At 61.0% G+C, this 19,282-nt stretch overlaps 11 protein-coding genes across 11 annotated transcripts in view; 6 read left to right on the top strand and 5 right to left on the bottom strand.

Moving 5' to 3' along the window:
• Positions 1 to 191: 191 nt before the first annotated feature.
• RHTO_05527 (uncharacterized protein) lies at positions 192 to 845 on the top strand (the record flags this gene model as incomplete). The annotated part of the gene is made up of 3 exons (XM_016419188.1): positions 192 to 234; positions 308 to 313; positions 379 to 845. The coding sequence occupies 3 exons, from the start codon at positions 192 to 194 to the stop codon at positions 843 to 845; spliced, it is 516 nt and encodes a 171-aa protein (XP_016270078.1).
• A 768-nt stretch (positions 846 to 1,613) lies between these two features.
• On the top strand, positions 1,614 to 2,242 carry RHTO_05526 (uncharacterized protein; the record flags this gene model as incomplete). The annotated part of the gene is made up of 3 exons (XM_016419187.1): positions 1,614 to 1,731; positions 1,792 to 1,913; positions 1,970 to 2,242. 3 exons carry the CDS (start codon positions 1,614 to 1,616, stop codon positions 2,240 to 2,242), a joined length of 513 nt encoding a protein of 170 aa, XP_016270077.1.
• Positions 2,243 to 2,503: 261 nt separating this feature from the next.
• RHTO_05525 (uncharacterized protein) lies at positions 2,504 to 4,875 on the bottom strand (the record flags this gene model as incomplete). The annotated part of the gene is made up of 4 exons (XM_016419186.1): positions 2,504 to 3,318; positions 3,372 to 4,481; positions 4,540 to 4,693; positions 4,747 to 4,875. 4 exons carry the CDS (start codon positions 4,873 to 4,875, stop codon positions 2,504 to 2,506), a joined length of 2,208 nt encoding a protein of 735 aa, XP_016270076.1.
• Positions 4,876 to 5,175: 300 nt separating this feature from the next.
• On the bottom strand, positions 5,176 to 6,300 carry RHTO_05524 (short-chain dehydrogenase/reductase SDR family protein; the record flags this gene model as incomplete). Its single annotated transcript, XM_016419185.1, has 7 exons — positions 5,176 to 5,257; positions 5,326 to 5,373; positions 5,437 to 5,486; positions 5,549 to 5,611; positions 5,698 to 5,869; positions 5,926 to 6,032; positions 6,097 to 6,300. The coding sequence occupies 7 exons, from the start codon at positions 6,298 to 6,300 to the stop codon at positions 5,176 to 5,178; spliced, it is 726 nt and encodes a 241-aa protein (XP_016270075.1).
• Positions 6,301 to 6,701: 401 nt separating this feature from the next.
• RHTO_05523 (C-signal) lies at positions 6,702 to 7,931 on the bottom strand (the record flags this gene model as incomplete). The annotated part of the gene is made up of 8 exons (XM_016419184.1): positions 6,702 to 6,783; positions 6,851 to 6,898; positions 6,961 to 6,966; positions 7,028 to 7,071; positions 7,136 to 7,198; positions 7,310 to 7,481; positions 7,547 to 7,653; positions 7,719 to 7,931. The coding sequence occupies 8 exons, from the start codon at positions 7,929 to 7,931 to the stop codon at positions 6,702 to 6,704; spliced, it is 735 nt and encodes a 244-aa protein (XP_016270074.1).
• A 637-nt stretch (positions 7,932 to 8,568) lies between these two features.
• Positions 8,569 to 11,278, bottom strand: RHTO_05522 (MFS transporter, sugar transporter; the record flags this gene model as incomplete). The annotated part of the gene is made up of 14 exons (XM_016419183.1): positions 8,569 to 8,906; positions 8,964 to 9,176; positions 9,247 to 9,270; positions 9,371 to 9,491; positions 9,551 to 9,630; positions 9,713 to 9,812; positions 9,872 to 9,964; positions 10,023 to 10,067; positions 10,148 to 10,354; positions 10,424 to 10,453; positions 10,530 to 10,774; positions 10,929 to 10,955; positions 11,030 to 11,123; positions 11,195 to 11,278. The coding sequence occupies 14 exons, from the start codon at positions 11,276 to 11,278 to the stop codon at positions 8,569 to 8,571; spliced, it is 1,701 nt and encodes a 566-aa protein (XP_016270073.1).
• Positions 11,279 to 11,569: 291 nt separating this feature from the next.
• RHTO_05521 (UDP-N-acetylglucosamine-dolichyl-phosphate N-acetylglucosaminephosphotransferase) lies at positions 11,570 to 13,460 on the top strand (the record flags this gene model as incomplete). Its single annotated transcript, XM_016419182.1, has 6 exons — positions 11,570 to 11,823; positions 11,884 to 12,212; positions 12,271 to 12,399; positions 12,481 to 12,566; positions 12,621 to 12,886; positions 12,941 to 13,460. 6 exons carry the CDS (start codon positions 11,570 to 11,572, stop codon positions 13,458 to 13,460), a joined length of 1,584 nt encoding a protein of 527 aa, XP_016270072.1.
• Positions 13,461 to 13,615: 155 nt separating this feature from the next.
• Positions 13,616 to 15,319, top strand: RHTO_05520 (3-hydroxyacyl-CoA dehyrogenase; the record flags this gene model as incomplete). The annotated part of the gene is made up of 8 exons (XM_016419181.1): positions 13,616 to 13,818; positions 13,931 to 14,260; positions 14,393 to 14,411; positions 14,538 to 14,644; positions 14,723 to 14,844; positions 14,934 to 14,953; positions 15,038 to 15,200; positions 15,309 to 15,319. The coding sequence occupies 8 exons, from the start codon at positions 13,616 to 13,618 to the stop codon at positions 15,317 to 15,319; spliced, it is 975 nt and encodes a 324-aa protein (XP_016270071.1).
• A 314-nt stretch (positions 15,320 to 15,633) lies between these two features.
• Positions 15,634 to 17,489, top strand: RHTO_05519 (zinc finger, C2HC5-type protein; the record flags this gene model as incomplete). Its single annotated transcript, XM_016419180.1, has 4 exons — positions 15,634 to 15,682; positions 15,741 to 15,820; positions 15,916 to 16,498; positions 16,579 to 17,489. The coding sequence occupies 4 exons, from the start codon at positions 15,634 to 15,636 to the stop codon at positions 17,487 to 17,489; spliced, it is 1,623 nt and encodes a 540-aa protein (XP_016270070.1).
• Positions 17,490 to 17,659: 170 nt separating this feature from the next.
• RHTO_05518 (protein of ACN9 family) lies at positions 17,660 to 18,528 on the top strand (the record flags this gene model as incomplete). Its single annotated transcript, XM_016419179.1, has 3 exons — positions 17,660 to 17,839; positions 17,965 to 18,132; positions 18,340 to 18,528. 3 exons carry the CDS (start codon positions 17,660 to 17,662, stop codon positions 18,526 to 18,528), a joined length of 537 nt encoding a protein of 178 aa, XP_016270069.1.
• A 464-nt stretch (positions 18,529 to 18,992) lies between these two features.
• The window catches only part of RHTO_05517 (60S ribosomal protein l6), a gene marked incomplete at both ends in the record, with an annotated part of 917 nt that continues 627 nt past the window's right edge, over positions 18,993 to 19,282 (bottom strand). Inside the window, one exon of the mRNA XM_016419178.1 lies at positions 18,993 to 19,238. Within this exon, the coding sequence (XP_016270068.1) occupies positions 18,993 to 19,238 (246 nt within the window). The remainder of the gene's footprint in view (positions 19,239 to 19,282) is intronic.

Raw genomic sequence — 19,282 nt, 5'->3', positions numbered from 1 at the left:
AGCGAGGGAAGACCAGAGGACATACCTCAACACGACAGCCTTGGGGAGACCAGCGAGCTGTCTATGCGCCTTCACAGAGTTACCAAAGGTGCAGACACCGCGAATCTGAGCCCAGCAAGCGAGAGCAGCGGGATGTCACTGGTCGAGCTGCTCCTGGCGCATCTTGGAGGAAGCCACCACCACCCGCAACCATGGGCAAGTCCGCCAAGATGTACAAGCGGCCTTCGAAGCACGGTGCGTTCGATTTGTACCCTCAAAACCGTCCCTCAAGACTCGCTGACGGTTCGCCAACTTTCATCGCTCGCAGAGAAGGGTGAGTATCGATTGGGATCCACGGCTCTGCTGGGCTCAGCTGACCTCGTACGCATCTCCTTGCAGTCGCACGACAGATCAACAAGCAGTCTGCGCCCGTTCCGCGCCGCGAGCGTTCCCTCACACCCGAAGGTCCTCGCACTGCCATCCCTCTCTTCAATGAATCCCGCCGTACATTCGTCCCTTCCAAGCCTGATCCCCGACTCGCCAAGCTCGCCGACTACGACCCCATGTCGCAAGACTCGAGTCTCGTTGGGTCGCCTGTTGCGGCTTCCGACAACGTGATGGAAGACGAGGACGGCGAGGAGCCTGTATTGGCGATGGACAAGGACGAGGAGGCACCTGCGGCGGCGGGGAAGAAGCGGAAGAGCTTGAAGGACAAGGTCAGGGCTGCGAAGGAGGCTGTCAAGGAGGACGAGCTCAAGAGTCGAGGGAAGCTGGCGGGCAAGAAGGGGAGGAAGGGCAACGTGCTCGGCAACGTCGACTACGTCAAGCTGCTCGAGAAGCGCCCGGGCAAGAAACACTTCCGGTAGACGCGGGCGGACGAGTCTTTCCTTTCGGGCCTTCTCTCTTGTTGTGTGCGTCGTTTCCTTGCGTCCTCTTCCGTACTGACTTGCGCTAACGATACCTATCTGTACAGCTGTACATTTGCGCTGCAAGCCATGCATCTTCACGCCGTCATCTTCCGCTGCGACATGCTTCGACACGCTCTGTCCGCCCGCTCCACTTCGCCTCGACTGCTCCTCCACCTTCTCCCCCTCAGTTTCTCGCCGCTCATTCGCACACATTCTCACAGCACGCCATGTTGCGCTGACGACGTGCAAGAAGGTCGAGATGGGCAACAATATGCATTTGGGAAGCCGAATGCTACAAGGCGGGGGCGCCAGGATCCAATGTGGCTGAAACATCCTTGGCGCTTGTTGCGCGACTGCAAATCGGTCAGACCTTCCACAACATGTGCTGCTGACCCGGAGTTGTGGGTCGCTCGCTTGAAGCCGCAATTTGGTCTCCAGCACCCCTCAGCAGGCGAGGATGCTTCGGCTCGACACTGTGTGTTTGCCACTGCTCGTAGGAGTAACGCAAGCAGTCTCTAGCTCTTCAGCGGCAGAACAAGCTGAAGTCGAGGAGGAGCAATCGACTCCCTCGCCTCTTCTCCCTCGTCCGCACGCTCACTCGGCTCGTCCCAGCTCGTACGCACGCTCTGAGCACTCTAGAAGCTCACCACGGCCGCCAACATCCCTGCACACGCCCGAAGCCGTCTCCCGTCTTCCCCGCCCCTCCTTCAAATCCACCCCGCCCGCATGCAACCAACACCTCGCGCCTCGACGCCAGCGAGCTCGACGACCAGTCTCGACATCTTGCCGCAGAGGGAGCTTATCAAGCTGCCACGCTGCGTCCTCTTGGGTCACTGGAGCGCGAGTACGTCCTCCTGCCTCGTACTCCCACTTGGCTCAGGCTGACCTTGCCCACTCCTCGCAGGAACGAAGGCGTTGTCTGAGGAGCTCAACAGAGGCGGGAAGGTATACCTCTTTGCGGCAGTGACGGATCTGCGAGATGCGCTGGTCGTGCTGAACGCCGCGATTCCTCCAGCCGACACCTTCGTGCGCATGCTGTTCCCGCTCTTCCTCCGAACTACTGCTGACTCTGGTTCCAATAGCTCGTCTCCTCCCTTTTCGACCCCGACGACGTCCGAGAAGCCCTGATCGAGTACGAACGCCCCATCGACCTCATCTTCGCGCCAAAAGACTACATGAACATCCACGGCATCATTCAAAGCGCGCGGTGGGTCGAGGAGCAGGTCGAGAACAAGGCCTATGCGCAACGACATGCGGTGTCGACGGGCGCGTTCTTGCAGGGTGGGAGTCGCTCGCCTATTCTCGACACGGGCTCGCTCGACCCGAGTCTGGATCCGACGATTGCGGCGCCATAGAGCGCCCTAATTCCCTTATACCTATTAGCTGCATCACCGCATACCAGCATTGCCTTCCTCCCTCTTCCCTCTCTCGACTGTTGTAACAACTGTTCTCTCGCGGATCTCGCTGGCGAAGCGGGCGTTCTGCTCGCGAGAGGCGAAGGAGGAAGCGTAACAAAGAAGCCTTGCAAAGATACGTACAACAAAAACTGTAAGCAACGCATGCAGACCTTCAGAAATCTACTTCTCCCCGTTACCAATCTTCAATCTCGCCCTCGCCTACTTCGTAGCCCTGACCATCCTCGCTCGACTCTCCACCTCACCTGCCATCGTGCGTCCTCTCCCCTTCTCACCCGCTCGAGCGAGCCGTGAGGAGGAGGAGACGACTTTCTTGCTGGTCGAGGCGGAGGATGCGGACTTCTTGGCGGGAGAAGAGAGAGGGAGGTTGGGGCGTTTGGTGATGGCTGGTGGTTGCCATGATGAGGAGGAGGAGGCGGAGGCAGCAGTGGAAGGGAAAGAGAGGGTTGGCGCGAGGTTGGTGAGCGGTGCGAAAGGCGTAGAGGATTTAGGCGCGGGGCTAGTAGGCGAGAGCGACGCATTCGGCGCGACGCTGACGGGCGCCGCAGCGCTCGACGTGTCGCCCTGGGCCGCGGGCGCCTTGACGTGCCCAAGCATCGACGGGTTCGCCACCCTCGCCGACACCTGCCTGCTAACTCCCGGTGCAGCCCTCGCGACAGCCGGCGACGACCCAGCCTGACCCGTCTTCCACGCCATAGGTCTCCTCAAACTCTCCTGCAAGTCAAACTTCTTCCACCCGGGCTGCTTCTTCGGGCTGGGAGAGGCGGCGTTGGGCTTGGCGGCCGAGAGGGCGCGGGCGGATGTTGATGCCGTAGGCGCGGCGAAGCGAGGGGTGCGGGCGGGAGAGGGGAGGGGCTTGGTCGGTCTGTCGGTTGCGAGACGGCGAATGGACGACGTCGAGGGCAGAGGAGGACGCGGTGCGGCGGTCGGAGGGGCAGTAGGAGGCGCAGGAGCGGAGGCGAGTTTGCGGAACGTCTTCTTCAGGAAGCCACTGGCAGAGAAGGAAGGCGGTTTCGCTGTGTATACACTGTCAGCTCGCGTTGACGGAGAAGGATGAGAACGCACGCACGTCCAACGCCCAAGCTAGGCCTCCTACGCGACAGACCGACCCCAGTTCCGGCCTGGCTCTTCCGCCTCGCCTTCGCCAGTTCAAGCTGCCTGCGCCGCTGCTCGCGCTCCTTCTCCGCGACTGGCTTCAAATCCTCCCTCATCTCCTTCGCGCGAGGACGGCCAGGGCCGCCACTTCGCACGGACGCCGAGAGCGAGACGGAAGTGGATGCAGCAGGAGCGGCGGACCAGCCTTCGTCGCGGAGAGCGTTGACGAGATGGCGATTCGAGGTGGACGACGGTAGGCGATTGAGGGTCGAAGAGATGGAGCTTGACGCCTTGAGACGCTTGTTGGGCCGCTCAGTCGAGGTGGAGGCGGTCAGAGTGCGAGAAGAGGTCGAGCGGGCCATGCCAGCGATGTTGCCGGACGAAGTGGACGTCGAAGGGTGCGGTCGCTTCGCCGCCCAATGGTTCGTGATCGAGTCCATCTTGGCAAAGTTGCGCTTGTGGTGGACGTCAAAAGCCTGCTTGCTGCCCTTCTCGGGACTTGGGGCAGTCCCCTTCGACTTGCCGGTGCCGAAGAGGGTAGTGCGCAACCGTGTCAGCCCGTCAGCCTCCGCTGCTGCGCGAGCTTCCGCCACTCGTCGGTTCATCTCCTCCATAATCTGCTCGGCGGCGGACTTGCCCGCGTCCATCGAGTCGGGTGCCGGAGCTGCTGTCGCCTCCGAGGCGGTGGAGCTGGTCGAAAGAGCGCCCGGCATGGAAAAAGTGAAGGTGGAAGTCGGCGCGGATGGAATTGAGGCTGGGGGAGGCGAACCGAAGACGAAGGCAGGCGGGGACATCGGAAGATTGGGGACAGGAGGAGCGGGTTCGTCGCCAGCTTCTGATGTCGCCTGATGGAGGGTCGATCGGGAAGAGACCATGCGGATGCCGTCTTCTCCGTCCATGTCGGCATCCATCGAAAAGTCCCGGTCGGCGGATGTGTCGGAGATGGGGAGAGATGGGTAAACGAGCGAGGCGAAGTCGTTCCCTTCGGCTGAACTCTTCGCTCGAAGGGTAGGTATGGTCGATCTGAGCGAGTCGGAAGCGTAAGAGGATCCTGTACTGCTGGTCGAGGAAGTCGAAGGGACGCCTGTACCGCGTTGAGGAGGTCAGCGAGGTACAGCAGACGAAATGAGCAAGCGGCGCACCTAGCACGGGTTCCGCAGAGCCAGTAGACACTCCGTGGTCCCTCACCACTGCCCAAGAAGCTGTCGAAGCGTCTCCTTCCTCCAGCACATCCTCATCAGTTGGTTGAGTGATCCAACGGCCATGCTCCTGCAAGCGGGCGATAATTTCTATGTTCTGAGGAGAGTCTTGAGTCAGTCAGAGCTCGTACGAGTCAGCGGGCACCGCACCTTGCCGGACGCCTTGACACCGAACGCCTTGGCGAGCGAGACGAGTTGAGGCCGTTTCAGCGCGTGAAGAGCGGCTTCGTTGGACAGGATGGCGATCTCAGGAGACGTATTCTCCGTTGTCTGAGCCATAGCGAGCAGCAGTGCGTGGCCAGCGGTGGTGGTGTGTGCTGAGAGGGAGAGGAGGGAAGGATCGCTCGAAGAAGCGAAGGTCGGCACGTCCGTCATTTTCCGCGTCAGCATCTGGTGGAACGATATCTTAGCTGCTGTAACCGGGCAAGGCTTTGAACAGGACTCGCGCCGGACGAGGAGCGAGACTGCAGCATTTCTCGAGCAAGAGGAACAAGAGCTCTCCCTAGTATTCTGCTGCTTATACACTCAGTTACACGCAATTCCTGCAGCTTGCAGCAGCAGCCAGTACCCATCGGTACCTCACCAAGGCGCCACCGAGCCGTCAACGTCGAGGAACTTGCCGTTGTCCGCCTTCGTGACCTTGCGAATGACGTTCTCGACACTGTTGCCCGTCGTTGCCGCACCGTCAGCTTGTTCGAATCGCCGCAAGCAAGAGCAAGGCAGACGGACCCGAGCTTGACCGCCTGTTCGACGTCCATGTCGCCGTATCCTCCCGTCCTGTCTCGCGAAGCCAGGTGAGCCTCAGGGAACTCTAGTGCGAGTGCCGAGCGTGACACTCACAGGTCGGTCTTGACAAACCCGGGACTGTACATGACGACCGTGAAGCCCTCCTGCACCGAAAGGAGAGTCAGCCAAGCCGGTACGAGTGAGAGAAGCAGCGAGAATCACCCACCTCCTTGAGCTCAACCGAGAGCTTGCGCATGTACATGTTGAGAATCGTCTTGCTCATGCAATACTGGCGACCGGACGCGAGAAGGGAGGAAGGCGCCGGGACGTCAGCGTTTGAGCAGACTGAGGACGGCGGACTCTCGCTAAACTTACTGCCGTGTATAGCGAGTTCTCGCTGAAGAGCCCGCCGAGCGATCCGACTGTCGACGAGACGGCAAATATCTGCTTGGCCTGTCCCTTGCGAAGGAGGGGAAGGGATGAGGTCACGAGGTTCATGACTCCGTAAAGATTGACGTTCAGGTTTGCCTGGACCAGCTCGGGTGTGCTGTACGCAGTCAAGAAAGTCAGGCGAGGTAAGACAGATGTGAGGGAAGGACGCACGTTTCGGACGGCGGAGGGAGAGCGTTCGATATGCCAGCGTTGGCGATGAGGGTGTCCAGTCCGCCGTCGCCCAAGAAGCCGCTCGACTCGAGATCAGCGAGAGCGTTCTGTCGTCGTCCTACGTAAGCACACTTTTGACATGGAGGGAAAGGAGCAAAGGCGCGCCTTCACCTCGACCGCGTTTTCAACGTCGAGCTTGAGGAGATGAAGCCGTTCGTTGCCGAAATCGTCGACAAGGGATTGAAGGTCGATAGCAGAAGACGGGTTCCTCACGCCTGCAATGACCTTGGTTTGCTTCGAGGACGACAAGAGGTAGCGAACGAGTCCAAGCCCGAGGCCGCGGCTGGTGCCCGAGATAAGGTAAGTATGAGGCATGGGTGCGAGTTGGTTGGCCTGGAGAAGGAGGGTGGAGAAAGAAAGAAAGAAAGCAGCGAAGCCTGGGGGACAGAGGGAGGAAGAGGAGTGAGAGTGAGTGGAGGCTTACTCATCCTGCTTACGCTGTCCGGCCTTCGGACGCTTCGCCGTTCAACGAAGACGCAAAAGCCGCAAGCGAGATAACTTGCCCAGGGAAGGCGAGAGAGGATGAGAGAGTATGAGCTAGGGAAGTCTAGGAAGGTCAAAGAGAGTGAGAAGGACTATCTCACAGCAGCTCCTCGTGAGATGCCCAGGGCAGCTCGCGCATGTCTACAAAATCGACAACGTCGGGGCGGCAGACGAGCGGGCACGCTGCCGTGAACTTCGAGTCTTCCTTGCAGGTCGTTTGCCCGGTCGGCTTTCTACCACGGGACGATCTTGCCGTTGTAGTCGTAGAACTTGCCGTTGTCCTCCTTGCTGACCTTGAGGATGACGTTATCGACCCTGGGGAGGCAAGGAAGTCAGGCGCGCTCACAACGAGGAATGGCGGAGTGAGCAGCGGCCAACGCACGCAAGTTTGACGGCTTCTTCGGTTGTGAGCTCGCCCTGACCCTTGTTCCTGCAAGTGAGAGTGGAGCGTTAGAAGGAGACGAAGGAAGTCGGACTTGACGGTGGACTTGCATGTCCCTGCGTCCAAGAGGCTTGTATCAGTTCCCGTACGAGGCACGAGCTGAATGAGCCGACTAACGTCTTGACGTAGCCAGGGTGGTACGGCACCACCGTGAAGCCGTCCTGCAGGAGAAGCGATTCCGCATGAGCAGGAAGAAGCAAAACAGGCGACGGAAGCGGAGCGTACCAACTCGAGCTCGCGCGAGAGCTTGCGGAGGTACATGTTGAGGGCAGCTTTGCTAATGCAGTACTGTGGGATGCGCGCGGCAATAGTCAGCAGGAAGAAGGGGAGGAAGGAAAGGACCGAGGACAGCGGGAGCAACCCGAAATTCGAGGAGAGTGGGAGCGACGAGGAACTCACGGCAGTTGCGAGAGAGTTGTCGCTGAAGTATCCGCCGAGCGAGCCGCAGATGGACGAGACGCCAAAGATTTGCTTTCCCTTGCCCTTCTTCAAGAGCGGGAGGCACGCAGCCGTGAGGTTCATGACTCCGAAGAGGTTTGTCGTGAGGTTCTGCATGACGAGGTCGGGCTTGCTGTATAATAGAGAGGTATCAGCTGACGACCAAGCAGCGAGAGGGAGTGGAATCTAGCAGCTTACGTCGCGGAAGGAGCATCGGGAGCGACAGCAACGCCGGCATTGTTGATGAGCGCGTCGAGGCCTCCCGACTCGAGGAAGCCGCTCGACTCGAGCTCCTTGATGGCGTTCTGTACGAAAAGGAGATCGGTTAGCGGAGTAAAGTAATAAGGGGTCGAGGAAGACCTCGGCGCACCTGGACAGCGGAAGCATCCTCTACGTCCAGCTTCAGGATGTAGAGCCTCTCCTTCCCGACCTCCTTCTGCAATGCCTGAAGCTGATCCGCCGAGGAGGGGTTGCGTGCGCCTGCGATGACCCTGACGTTGTTGGACGAGGCGAGGAGGGCGCGGGAGTAGCCGAGACCGAGCGAGCGGGATGCGCCAGAGATCAAGTATGTGAAGGACGACATTCTAGGGGACAGCACGTCTTGCAGCGAGGTGAAGGAGAGAGACCAGCGGAGACGAGTTCGGCTCCACCTCCACCTCGACCCTCGAGCAGTGCCGAACCCCGACTGCGCCGTGAGCATCGTCGCAGGACAGCTCGGAGGTTTCCTTCGGCATCGACAGCGACGACGGAAAGCGAAGTGAGCCGCGCGAAGCGGGAAAAGGGTTACAACGGAGCGCCAGCGGAAAGAGCGAAGAGGGTATGAGACTGGATTTGGGTGTGTGGATATCTACAGTGGGTTGTTTGGCGAGTCCAGCTCAAAGCGGCGGCGCTGGGACAGGCGGCCGAAAGGTAACAGGGTGGTGGCAGAAGAAGGGTATGCGTATCGTCGGCGAGCAAGCGATGAGCGAGGGGAAGCGGTAGGTTGGTTGACGAGGGCGGGAGACGCGAAGAGGAGCGTTGAGTCGAGTCGAGTCGAGTCGGGTCGGAGGTCATCGTCGCGGCAAGTCGAGGGCGGCGCCTTCCCTCCTCAACTCCTCCAGCTCGATGTCCTCCTCGTCCTCTCCGCCCAACTCGAACATCACCTCACAGCTCGACCGTCTCTTTCGGTCAGACCGCTGCTCATCACTCGACACGCGTCGCACATCTCCCGCCGCCTCATCCTAGGGCCTATCATCGTCCGTCTCCTGCCTGACCGACTGGTAATCCCTGATCCTCGGCGTCGTCGGCCTACTTCCTCCTCGACTGCTCCCGCCCTGACTACCGCTCCACCACCCACGAACAGCCTCGACGCCGTCGCTCCCTCGGCCGGGCAAGCTCGCGCCACTGAGCGTCCGCTTGTGGTTCCGAGGGTAGGGCGGCTCGACGTGGTCGGCGTGCGAGTGAGGACGGCCGTGGCGGAACGTCGGAATTGAGTGCGAGCGCCGCAGCGGCGCGTGCTCGCCTTCTTCGTCGGAAGTCGGGAGGAGCGGGTGTCGAGGTTGGTCGCCGAAGAGTTCGTCTGCGCACCGGGACGCTGTTAGCGGCAGGCTCAAGTTTACGATGACGGCGCACTCACCCATCTCCTCGAGCGGGACGCCCATCGTCTCCGGATACGCGAAATAAACGAGGATGAACGAAAAGACGCAGAACCCGGCGTGCATCGGGTACAGTCGCCACTCGATCGTCTCCTGCAAGATGGGCGTCGCTTCGCCAACGACGTAGTTGCTGAGCCAGTTGGCGGCGGTCGAGAGCGAGACACCTTTGACGCGGAAGGCGTTCGGGAGGATTTCTGCGCGCAGAGAGCGCAAGGCAAGTTGTCAGCTACTCGCGCTGTTTCCGGATGGAACAGGAGGACGAACCCGCTGGGTAGAGCCAAGGGATAGCTGCAGTCAGGCACGACGAGGGGGCAATGGGAGGGGAAGAGGCACAAGTCCGGGTCAGGAGGCGGTCCAGCGCGGATAAAGCGAGAAAAGGCGAACGTACGGCCCCAGCTGAATCCGAACGCGGCGTTGTAGATGATGACGCAGCCGACGACGGCGTTGGGCGTGTAAGGCGCGTCGAGATAGAGGAAGAAACCGACGAGGGTGAGCGCAACGGCCATCGTCTGCAAGACTCGCAAGGTCAGTACAGTCGACGAACGTGTAGACCGACCCGTGTACGCACCGCTGCACCGCTTAGGAGGATCGGTCGCCGTCCGAGGGTGTCGACAAGGTACCAAGTCGGAACCGTACTCGCGATGTAGACTGTGCGGTCGGGACCTTTCTCCATCAGCACGGCACGCATACCTACTTGCGAGCGCAGAGTCACGGATGAGCAACGACGCACCGATACTATTGATTCCCGTCATGAGGATCGCGTCGCGCCCAATCCAGCCCGCTTGTTCGAAGACCAGCGGGGCATAGTACGAGATGACGTTGATGCCGTTCTGCAAGGGAGCTAAAAGTCAGCCAGCTGCAGGCTAGGAAGGAAGGACGCGGGACGCGCAAGTTGCGCGCAGAACTGCGCCGACATCGCGATGAGCACGCGGTACTTGTAGCGCCGCCACATCGCCTTGTACGTGCGGTCGCCGAACTCGCGCTGCGTGCGGAGGCGAGGGTCTAAGCTCGGGAAGGGAGGAAGCTGAGAGCGAACGTACCTCGGCGAGGACGCCTTCTTTGATCTCACGGAACTCCTCCTGGGCCTGTACACGCCGACGAACGGGCGTAGTCAGCGCGATTGACGGCCTGACGACCTGACGGTCCCGCGCGGCGCGCAACTCACCCTCTCATCCTCCGGGTCCCCATCCCCATGCAAATCCGCCAACACCCCCATCCCCTCCTCATCTTGTTCCGTATCGATCAACCACCTCGGCGACTCGGGGAGGAAGAGCGTGCCGATCGCGAGGATGATGCCGATTACGGACTGCATAAGGAGGGGGAAGCGCCAGGAGAGGTCTGAGGTGATGTAGGAGGCGAAGTAGTCGATCCACTGTTTTCGTAAGAGCGTTGTTAGAGCGGAGGGGAGGCGATGGGCGGAGTGAGTTGGAAGGGAACGCACGACACTCGAGGCATAGCCGAAGATGTTGCCCTGCAGAGGTGCGGCGCAGACGGATCAGTCTCTACCGGCGAGAGAGATGCTCGCCAAGCAACACCCGCCAACGCACCGTGAACTCAATGCACCCCAGCCTGCCGCGGTTCTCAGCCGGACTGATCTCGCTCTGGTACACCGGGACACACATGCTGAGGAACCCGACTCCAAAGCCTGACAGGATGCGCCCGAAGACCATCATGCGGAAGCCGGTCGTGAAGGCCTGGAAGAGCCCGCCCAGAGAGAAGATGCATGCCCCGACGAAGATGGTTGCGCGACGGCCGAAGATGTCGCCTACTCGACCGGCCAGGAGGGAGGTGACTGAGATCGGTGACGAGGGCGCAGGTGAGACGACAGATGAGGGGATCGGGTGAGGATGCGGAGGTAGAGTAGCGAGCGGAGGCGGAACGGAAAGGCAAAGAGAGGAAGGTCAGGTCCCCTTCCCCGTGAGTTAGCGAGAGGAGCCGGGACGCACTGAGGGCCCCAATCTCGAGGATAGCGACTGTGCGAGCGTTGTCAGCACCTACTTGACGTCGAGACGCGTTGCTCTCGAGCCAAGAAAGACGAGGAGCGCACCCATGGTCGCCAATTCGACACGGCTGGGCTGGTGGAAGTACGACCTGAAGAACGGGTTCGTGATGAGCCCCGACATGACGCCCTGGTCATAGCCCTATTTGCCGTTCCGCGGGCAGATTAGCAACCCTCTTTTGACGGAACTCGGCCAAGGACGGGCGAACGTACGAAGAGGAAGACGCCGAGCGAGGCGAAACAGCTGATTGCGAGGACGAGTCTCCTCGAGCTGCCCTCCTTGATTGTTGGCTCCATCGCTGGCTGTTTCTCCCTGGTCTCTCGGTGGTCCTCGAGGTCGGCCGGACGGTGAAAGTGGGGGAACGAGGTCGTCGCGCGAGATGGGAGCGGTTCGAGTGCAAGCAGCGAATGTCAGAGCGAGTGTCGGGTGTAGCTAGGCAGTCTTAGCCACTGCAGAGCGCGTCCTGAGCCAGCGAAGTGCGATGAAGGAGCGCGAGAAGGTGACGGGCGAGAGTTGGCAGCGACAACACGCTGGCAAGTGCTGCTTGGGCCGGATACGCTGCTAGAGAGACTGCCAGGCTAGCTAGGATGGCCACACTCGCGCTGCAACAGGCGCAGCAGCCCGTCGAGCCCACCCTCACCGTCCTCCTCTCGCTCGCGATCGCAGTCCTCGCCTACCGCACCGTCGCAGCGCTCGTGCCGTTCCTCGCCAATGACCTCGTCAGCAAGGGCCTGAGAGGAAGGGACATGCTCAAACCTGGGTTCAAGCGGGACGACGAGACGCCGGCTGTGGACGACGGAGCAGGAGGAGGAGTGGTGGACGAGCCAGGGACCCAATGGCTGTGAGTGGAGGACGTCTGCCTAAGCAGAGTGTGCTAACTGACCTGGGGACACCCGCATAGACCCGAAGCGACGGGCGTCATCGGCGCATCCGTCTACATCCTCCTCCTCTCGCTCTTCGCCCCGCTCCCTTACATCACCTCTCTCCTGCCCGACTCCCTCCTCCCTCCCTCCGCCAAGTCCACCCTCCCCATACTGAACACCACAACCCCGCTCATTCTCCCCGCCGACGACCCCTGCTCCGCCCTACTCCTCGAAGGAAGCCTCTCATTCCCGCACCACTCGTTCGCGACTTACCTCGCCAGCTTGCTCAGTCTCCTCATCGCGACGTTCCTCGGATTCTGCGACGACGTGTTCGACATCCGATGGCGGTTCAAGCTGCCCATCCCTCGTGAGTGTTCGCTCCTTTGGCCCTCTCAGTCTACACAAATTGACGCTTCTCTGCACAGTCATCGCCTCTGTGCCACTACTCGTCACCTACGCCGCGGGTCACGGCATAACGGACGTTGTTCTTCCCAAGCTGTTCGGCTTGCGCGAGCTGCTCGGCGGAGTCGCAACGAACGGGGTTGTGCACCTGGGTAAGTGACCGGAGTTCGCTTGCTACAGACCACCTGCTGATGGCTGACGGATTTGTTGCATGACGGAATGACTCTTTCCAGGCCCACTCTATTACCTTTACATGTCGATGCTCTCGACGTTCTGCACGAACAGCATCAATATCCTCGCGGGCGTCAACGGTGTCGAGGTGCGCTTCTCGCTCATCATTAGATTGCTCCTGTGTCGACACGTCTCGCTGCAGGTCGCCCAAGCACTCCTCATTGCCCTCTCAATCATCGCCAACGACCTCCTCTACCTCACTTTCTCGCTCTCCCCGCTCGTCCCGCTGCTGCGCTTCCTTCCCGCGTCAATCCGAGCATTTCTCCCGCCAGCGGATGAGCTTACCCAGCGAACGTGGACGTTCGGCTTTGCGCGCGGCAGCCAGGAGTTGGCGGACCGGCATCTGTTCAGCCTGTACTTCATGCTGCCGCTCGTCGGCGTCTGCCTCGGTCTGATCAAGCACAACTGGTGCGTACTATGCTCTGGACACACGAATAATGGCTCACTTACGGACCCACGCAGGTATCCGGCCCGCGCGTTCGTCGGCGACACGTTCTGCTACTTCACGGGCATGTCGTTCGCGGTCGTCGGCATCCTCGGCCACTTCAGCAAAACACTCCTCCTCTTCTTCCTCCCCCAAATCTTCAACTTCCTCTACTCGGTCCCACAATTGTTCGGCCTCGTTCCCTGCCCGCGACACCGCCTGCCGCGACTCGACAAGAAGACAGGCAAGCTCGTCAACTCGTGGGCTGTGCTTCCGCCTCCTTCGCAGCGGTGGAGTCGACACAAGATCGGTGTGGCGCTCTTGCGCGCCATCGAGCCCCTCGGGCTCGTTGGGCTGCAGCGGGACCCGTCGACGTCCGAAATCACCGCCTGCACGAACCTCACCATCCTCAACCTCCTCCTCCTCCGACTAGGATCGGTCAGGGAGGACAGGCTGACGAAGCGGTTGATGTGGTGTCAGGTCGCGGGCAGTGTGGTTGCGTTTGCAGTGCGGTATGGCGCGGGTCGACTCGTGTATCCCGACGGGGCGAGGCAGTAGGGGCGTTGTTCATGCTCAATAGACGTCTGTGATTTGTTCGCGAGACGCAGAGGAGAGAGATTAGCGAGGACTTGACTTTGCGACGTTGGACTTGGTTTGCACGGCGAAGTTGGCTTGGACCTGCTAGTGGGTCGTCTCGCTCTCTCGCTGCTGCCATGCTTCTCACTCGCACGCTGCGTACTCTGCCACGCGCTCAGGCGTACAATGCGATCCGCACGCTGTCCACCGGCGCGCCCGACATCCAGCGGTTGACCGTCTTCGGCGGGGGGTTGATGGGAGCCGGTATCGCTCAGGTCGCGGCGCAGGCGGGTCTCAAAGTCGCGATCGCAGACTTGTCGGACGAGGCGCTCGAGAACAGGTGCGTCCAGCGAGTCCTTGCGGCGTACGCGTGAAGTGGGGTCGGCTACTTCGACTCCCGATGGGAAGTGGTCTTCTCTCGACGCGCACTGACTGGATCGACTCGTACACAGTCGCAACATTATCACAAAGTCCTTGACCCGCATTGCGCGCAAGAAGAACCCCGACGACTCGGCAGCCCAGAAGCAGTTCGTCGACGGCGTCTTTGCCAACCTCACGACAACCACCTCTGCGCAAGAAGCGATCGCCAATTCGGACCTGGTCATTGAAGCCATTGTCGAGAACTTGGCGACCAAGCAGGAGCTGTTCCGCAGGCTGGACGGCATGGCGGACCCGAAGACCATCTTCGCCTCGAACACAAGCTCTCTCAGCATCCGGAAGATCGCTGAGGTCTGCTCAGACGACAGGCGAAAACGCTTCAGCGGCGTGCACGCGTTCAATCCGTGAGTCTCGCTCTCTTTTGCACCGGGCTCGAGGAGTTCGTCAAGTGGTCTCGCGCAGGAGCGATCTCAGGCGGCCGCCTTCGGCTTGTCCCTCTTCGTTCTGCGCCCTTACACATTCCTTACCGCCCGCAGAGTACCGCAGATGAAGCTCGTAAGCTCCCCCAGTGATTCTACGAGAGGACACGGAGGGAACGGAGTCTGGTGACGGCGGATCTGACAGACACTTGCTGGGATGGCAGTATGCTCGATACTGACCGCTTGTTGTCTCTCTTCGCAGATCGAGATCATCTCGACGACCGAGACTCAGCCGGAAATCACGGAGGCTCTTCTCGACCTTTGCAAGCGGATGGGCAAGACTCCGGTTCAATGCGCAGATACCCCGGGGTGAGTTGGCTGGCTCAGACCGTCTGATAGTCATACATAGACACTGCACGGTGTTCGCTGACCTCCGGCTTACGGCAGATTTATCGTCAACCGCCTCCTCGTCCCTTACCTCCTCGAAGCGATCCGCATGGTCGAGCGCGGCGACGCGACGGCGGCGGACATCGACACGGCGATGAAGCTTGGTGCTGGTGTGCCCATGGGTGCGTCGAGCGCGAGTCTGGAGGTTGAGAAGGTCTGGCGAAGAAACGCTGACGGTCCTGCTTGAAACCACGTTGCGCCGTTGACACAGGTCCTCTTGAGCTCTCCGACGTACGTACTACCCTTTCGGCCTCGCGCGAATGGCTCGAGCCTCTCGCTTTCTGCGCTCATATCCTTCTGCTTCCCCTCTCGCAGTTCGTCGGCCTCGACACCCTCTCGCACATCGCCCGCGGTTGGCGCGAAGAGCGCGTCCAGACGGGCGAGATCGACGCCAAGCAGGTCGAGGAGATCAAGATCCTCGACAAGCTTGTCGCCGAGGGCAAGAAGGGCAGGAAGAGCGGAGAGGGGTTCTTCATCTGTGCGTTCAGCTCTCTGGTGTTGCTGCTCAGCCATCGGCGATTATATCAAGCTCGTCGATGCCTGTTCTCGTGCATTCCCAAGATTGCTGACGATGTTCCACGCGCAGACTCGTCGTAAGGAGCCTCGCCTCGACGCCCTGCAGTCCTCTCTCGCCCTCCCGGACCTTCCTCTCTCTCGACCCGTCGTCTCGCACCTACAGTACAGAAGAGTCACGCAATACAGCTGTCGTTTGTCCCGTTGTTGCGACTTGCTCGCTTTTCCAGCGAGTCTTTCCGCGTCTTCCGTTATCCGTCCCAAGCCTGCCCACACGCTAGAGCGTCAAAGATTGTCAGATGGAGCAGAGCCAGCCCCATCTGATTCGACTGACTTGACCTCCTCCTCGTCGAGTCGACCCTTGCATCCTCGCTCTTCACACCCGTCACAAGCTGACGATGGCTACCGGCTCATTCGCTGCTTCGTTGGCTCAGCTGACCGGCCTGGGTACGCCCAGCTCGCCGCCACGTGCCGACACCAGCTCACGCTCCTCATCTCCCCGCAGACGACGAGACGGCGCGGACACAACTTCTGCCGCACCTGGACTCGCTGAAGTCGCAGGCAGAGATCAGGAATTACCTAGACGTGCGTACGAGCTCTGCGTGACCCGCTGTACGCTGTACTGACTCTCTCTTCTCCTCGTCGACTCGGACTCGATGACGCCTCCACCGACCCTACAGTCGCTCCTCGCACCGGGAACCGCCGCTCAGAGCTTCACAAACTCCTATATCGCCCACCGCTTCCCCTCGGCTTTGTCCCGACCCTCCTCCTCATCCCGTCAAGGCTGGGCAACTCCCTCATCCTCTCGCCCTTCTCCCACCTCTTCTCGCGCTCCCTCCGAAGACCGCCGCCGATCGCAGAACCTTGAACGAGTACTTGCGGCTGCACCGAAGGGAGGGAAGGTGTACATCAAGACGAAGGAGGAGGATTTGGATGGATGGGGAGGGGTGAAGAGCGGGAATAGGAGCGTGGGGAATAGTCGAGCGGGTAGTCAGACGAGGAGTGCGGGAGGAGCGTCGGGTAGCGCGCATGCGGCACCCGTACCCTCGCCGCTTCGACCAGCACCGCCTGCCGCCTTGTCTCCCTCCGCTATGGCACCTCGACACGCCCAACAACCGCAGCAGAAGGGCAAGGGGAAAGCGCAGGAGCCAGAACTGGAGCTGTCGGAAGAGGCAGCGAAGGAGTTGTTGCGGATCGAGCGCGAGCTGAGGAGCTTTGAGCCCAAGAAGGCGGGTGCGAAGTCGAGGGTCTGCTTCTGTCAAGGTGCGTGTCAAAGTTCGATCCCCTATCGTCTCAACCTAAGCAGGCTGTCGAGCTGATCTCGGGACTTGACGTACGTACAGCCCGCCAACACCCTCTCTCGACCTACATCCCCCTCTGCCCCCGCTGCTCCCTCGTCCTCTGCTCGCTCAACCTCCCCTCCGCGCCCTGCCCGTCCTGCTCTCACGGTCCTCTCCTTTTCTCCGCCCTCACCGCCTCTCACATCGCGACCCTCCAATCCGCTCGTGAGACCCTCCTAGCTCGCGAAAAGCGCCGCGCCCAAGCCGAGCGCGAACAAGCGGAGCGCGAACGAGCTGCGATTCGCTTTCCTGAGCTTGGGATGGACGTACAGCGTGCGCCGTTGCCTGGAATGGGGCCGAGGAGCTATGCGGGACATGCGGGTGGCGGGATGAGCATGTCGGATAGGATTGACCGGGCGTACGAGGCGCGACATGCAGCTCAGACGGAGCATATGTCAGCCGGCGCAGAAGGAGGTGGGAAGGTGTTGCGGCTGGACGGCAAGACGGGCAAAGTCAAGGTGCAGAAAAAGGTTGCAAAGCCTTCGACAGCTCGAGGCGGCAAGACGACCTTGACGGAGGAGACGGTTGCTGTGGTCGACCCGGAGGACGACGACGGGCTCATCGCCTGGATCGACGAGGACGACGACGGCGTGCGTGGCGAGCGCGCCTTGCGCTCTCTTCAAGCGGAGGAGATCGCAGGGCGCACGGTGCCGGACGACCGGCCGTTCCTGAACGTCACGCTGGACGAGGACGAGCGACCTGTGTGGACTCCGCCAGCCGAGGCAGATGAAGGAGAGGCTGCGGAGGAGGCAGGCGACGCGGGAACGGCTGATGCGGCTTCTTCGGCGCCGGCGTCGGTCGCCAAGCCCGCTGTACCCGGTGCACCAGTCGCGAAGGACGAGTCGAACGGCAAGAGGAGGCGCGGGAGGGGCGGCAAGGGCAAGGACAAAGCGGGAGGAGCGGCAGCGGAGTAGACGGCGATTGCAACCCTCGCCTCGCGGCGGTTCCGCATGCACTTCCGGAATTGTACGAGCCTACACAACGCTACCAGCGAGCCTGCAAGCGAACGAGCGGTTGTAAGCTGGTTCGATCTCTTCCATTCCGTCCGCGGTTCTCCTCCTTCGCTTCGCTCTTCCCGCTCAACATGGCTTTCCGCGCTTCTACCCGCTTGCTAGCTGCCTCCATTCAGGGATTGAGCCCTTCCCAGACGTCTGAACTCGCCAAGGAGCTGTTACCACCGCTCATCTTGTACCGCCGGCTGCTGAGGGTTCATCGCAAGGTGCTCCCACCAGAGCTGCGCATCATGGGCGACGACTACGTCAAGGCGAGTCTCACGCTCTTTTCTACCACCTGCACACCCGGCTGACCCGCTTCGTTGCGTTGCCGCCGCTCCATCCGCCACTTCCTCCCGATCCCTCCCTCTCCACTCGCCCGCTCGTCCACCCACAGTCCGAGTTCCGCCGAACACGATCTACCGACAACCCTCTACACATCGTCGGGTTCCTGAGCGAGTGGAAGAAATACCTCGACCACCACGAGGCGCTGGCGAATGGAGCGAAGGGCGCAGAGCTGGAGAAGGAGGTTGGGCAGAAGTTGGATCCGAGTATACTGGAGACGGTGAGCAGCGTTCTATTCGAGCGGAGACCTTCGGAGGAGCGCGCGGTCAAGCTGGACGAGCTGACCTTGCTCCGTCCTTTCTCTTCTCCCTCTGTCTCTCTGCTTTCTCCCCTTGTCCCTTTCTTCGATTGTCACTCTCGTCTATCGGCTTCTCCCTTCTTCAACAACGCGCTCAACGCCTCCCCACGATCCCATCCGCACGCGCAGCTCTCCGCCGACCAAATCGGCCAACTCTACGAACTCTTCCAAGCCTCGCAAGACGTCTGGCTCTCACCCGAAGAACTTGAGGCGAAACTCGCGGCCGAGGGGAAGACGGAGGAGGGCATCCCGGCGGGACAGGTGTTGCCGGATTTGGGGAAGAGTCGGTTGGGAGGAGGGGAGGGGGAGGGGCGGTAGTGAGAGGGAAACGGACGATGAGCGGGATAGAGCGACTGTCGCAATGCATGGCACGACATCGCCGTATGATCGTTGACGTCCCCACGGTCCGGAATCGTGAGGAAGTCACGAGAAAGCCAGCTGAGGCGTGTCGACCTCATTCGAGCTCTGCGAACCGAAGAGAGCCGATACCTTAGTGCGAGAAGCGCACGAGTGCAGGACCGCTGGAGAGCGTTGGCGGCGCAAAGAGTGAGGGGAGCCAATAAAGAAGACATAGCCCGTTCGCCGTTCAGTCGCGGCACTCGAAGGAGTAACTCCAGCACGCAGCCCTATCTCCCCAGACAGGCACGCAGCCTCGTCACAACGACGGTCCATGTCGTACACACACCACTCGGATTCGCAGCCCCTCGTCCGCTGGGAAGACTACGAACCGCTCTTGCTCCTCCTCACCACTTGCTCCCGTCCATCTCAATCAAGTGCCACGTTTAGTACTTGATGAGGTGGGGGAACTGGCCGCGCGAGAGGCCGAAGGTGGCGTTGAGGTACTGGGCGAGGTGGGGAGTCTGCTTGACGGCCGCGAGGACGGCCTTGTCGACCGACTTCTGGTCGGCGGCCTTGTCGGCAGGGAACTCCTTCTTCTCCTTGTTCTCGCCGAAGAACTCCTTCTCGGTCGCCTTGGTCGACGACTTCTTGTCCTTCGAGAAGTAGGCGTCGTTGAACTTCGCGTCAACCTGGAGGTGGGGTGGAAGGCCGAGTATCGGTAGGAACGGGTCGC

Source organism: Rhodotorula toruloides, assembly GCF_000320785.1.
Source record: "Rhodotorula toruloides NP11 unplaced genomic scaffold Scaffold33, whole genome shotgun sequence".
Lineage (NCBI taxonomy): Eukaryota > Fungi > Basidiomycota > Microbotryomycetes > Sporidiobolales > Sporidiobolaceae > Rhodotorula > Rhodotorula toruloides.
This window is presented reverse-complemented; position numbering and strand designations above follow the sequence as displayed.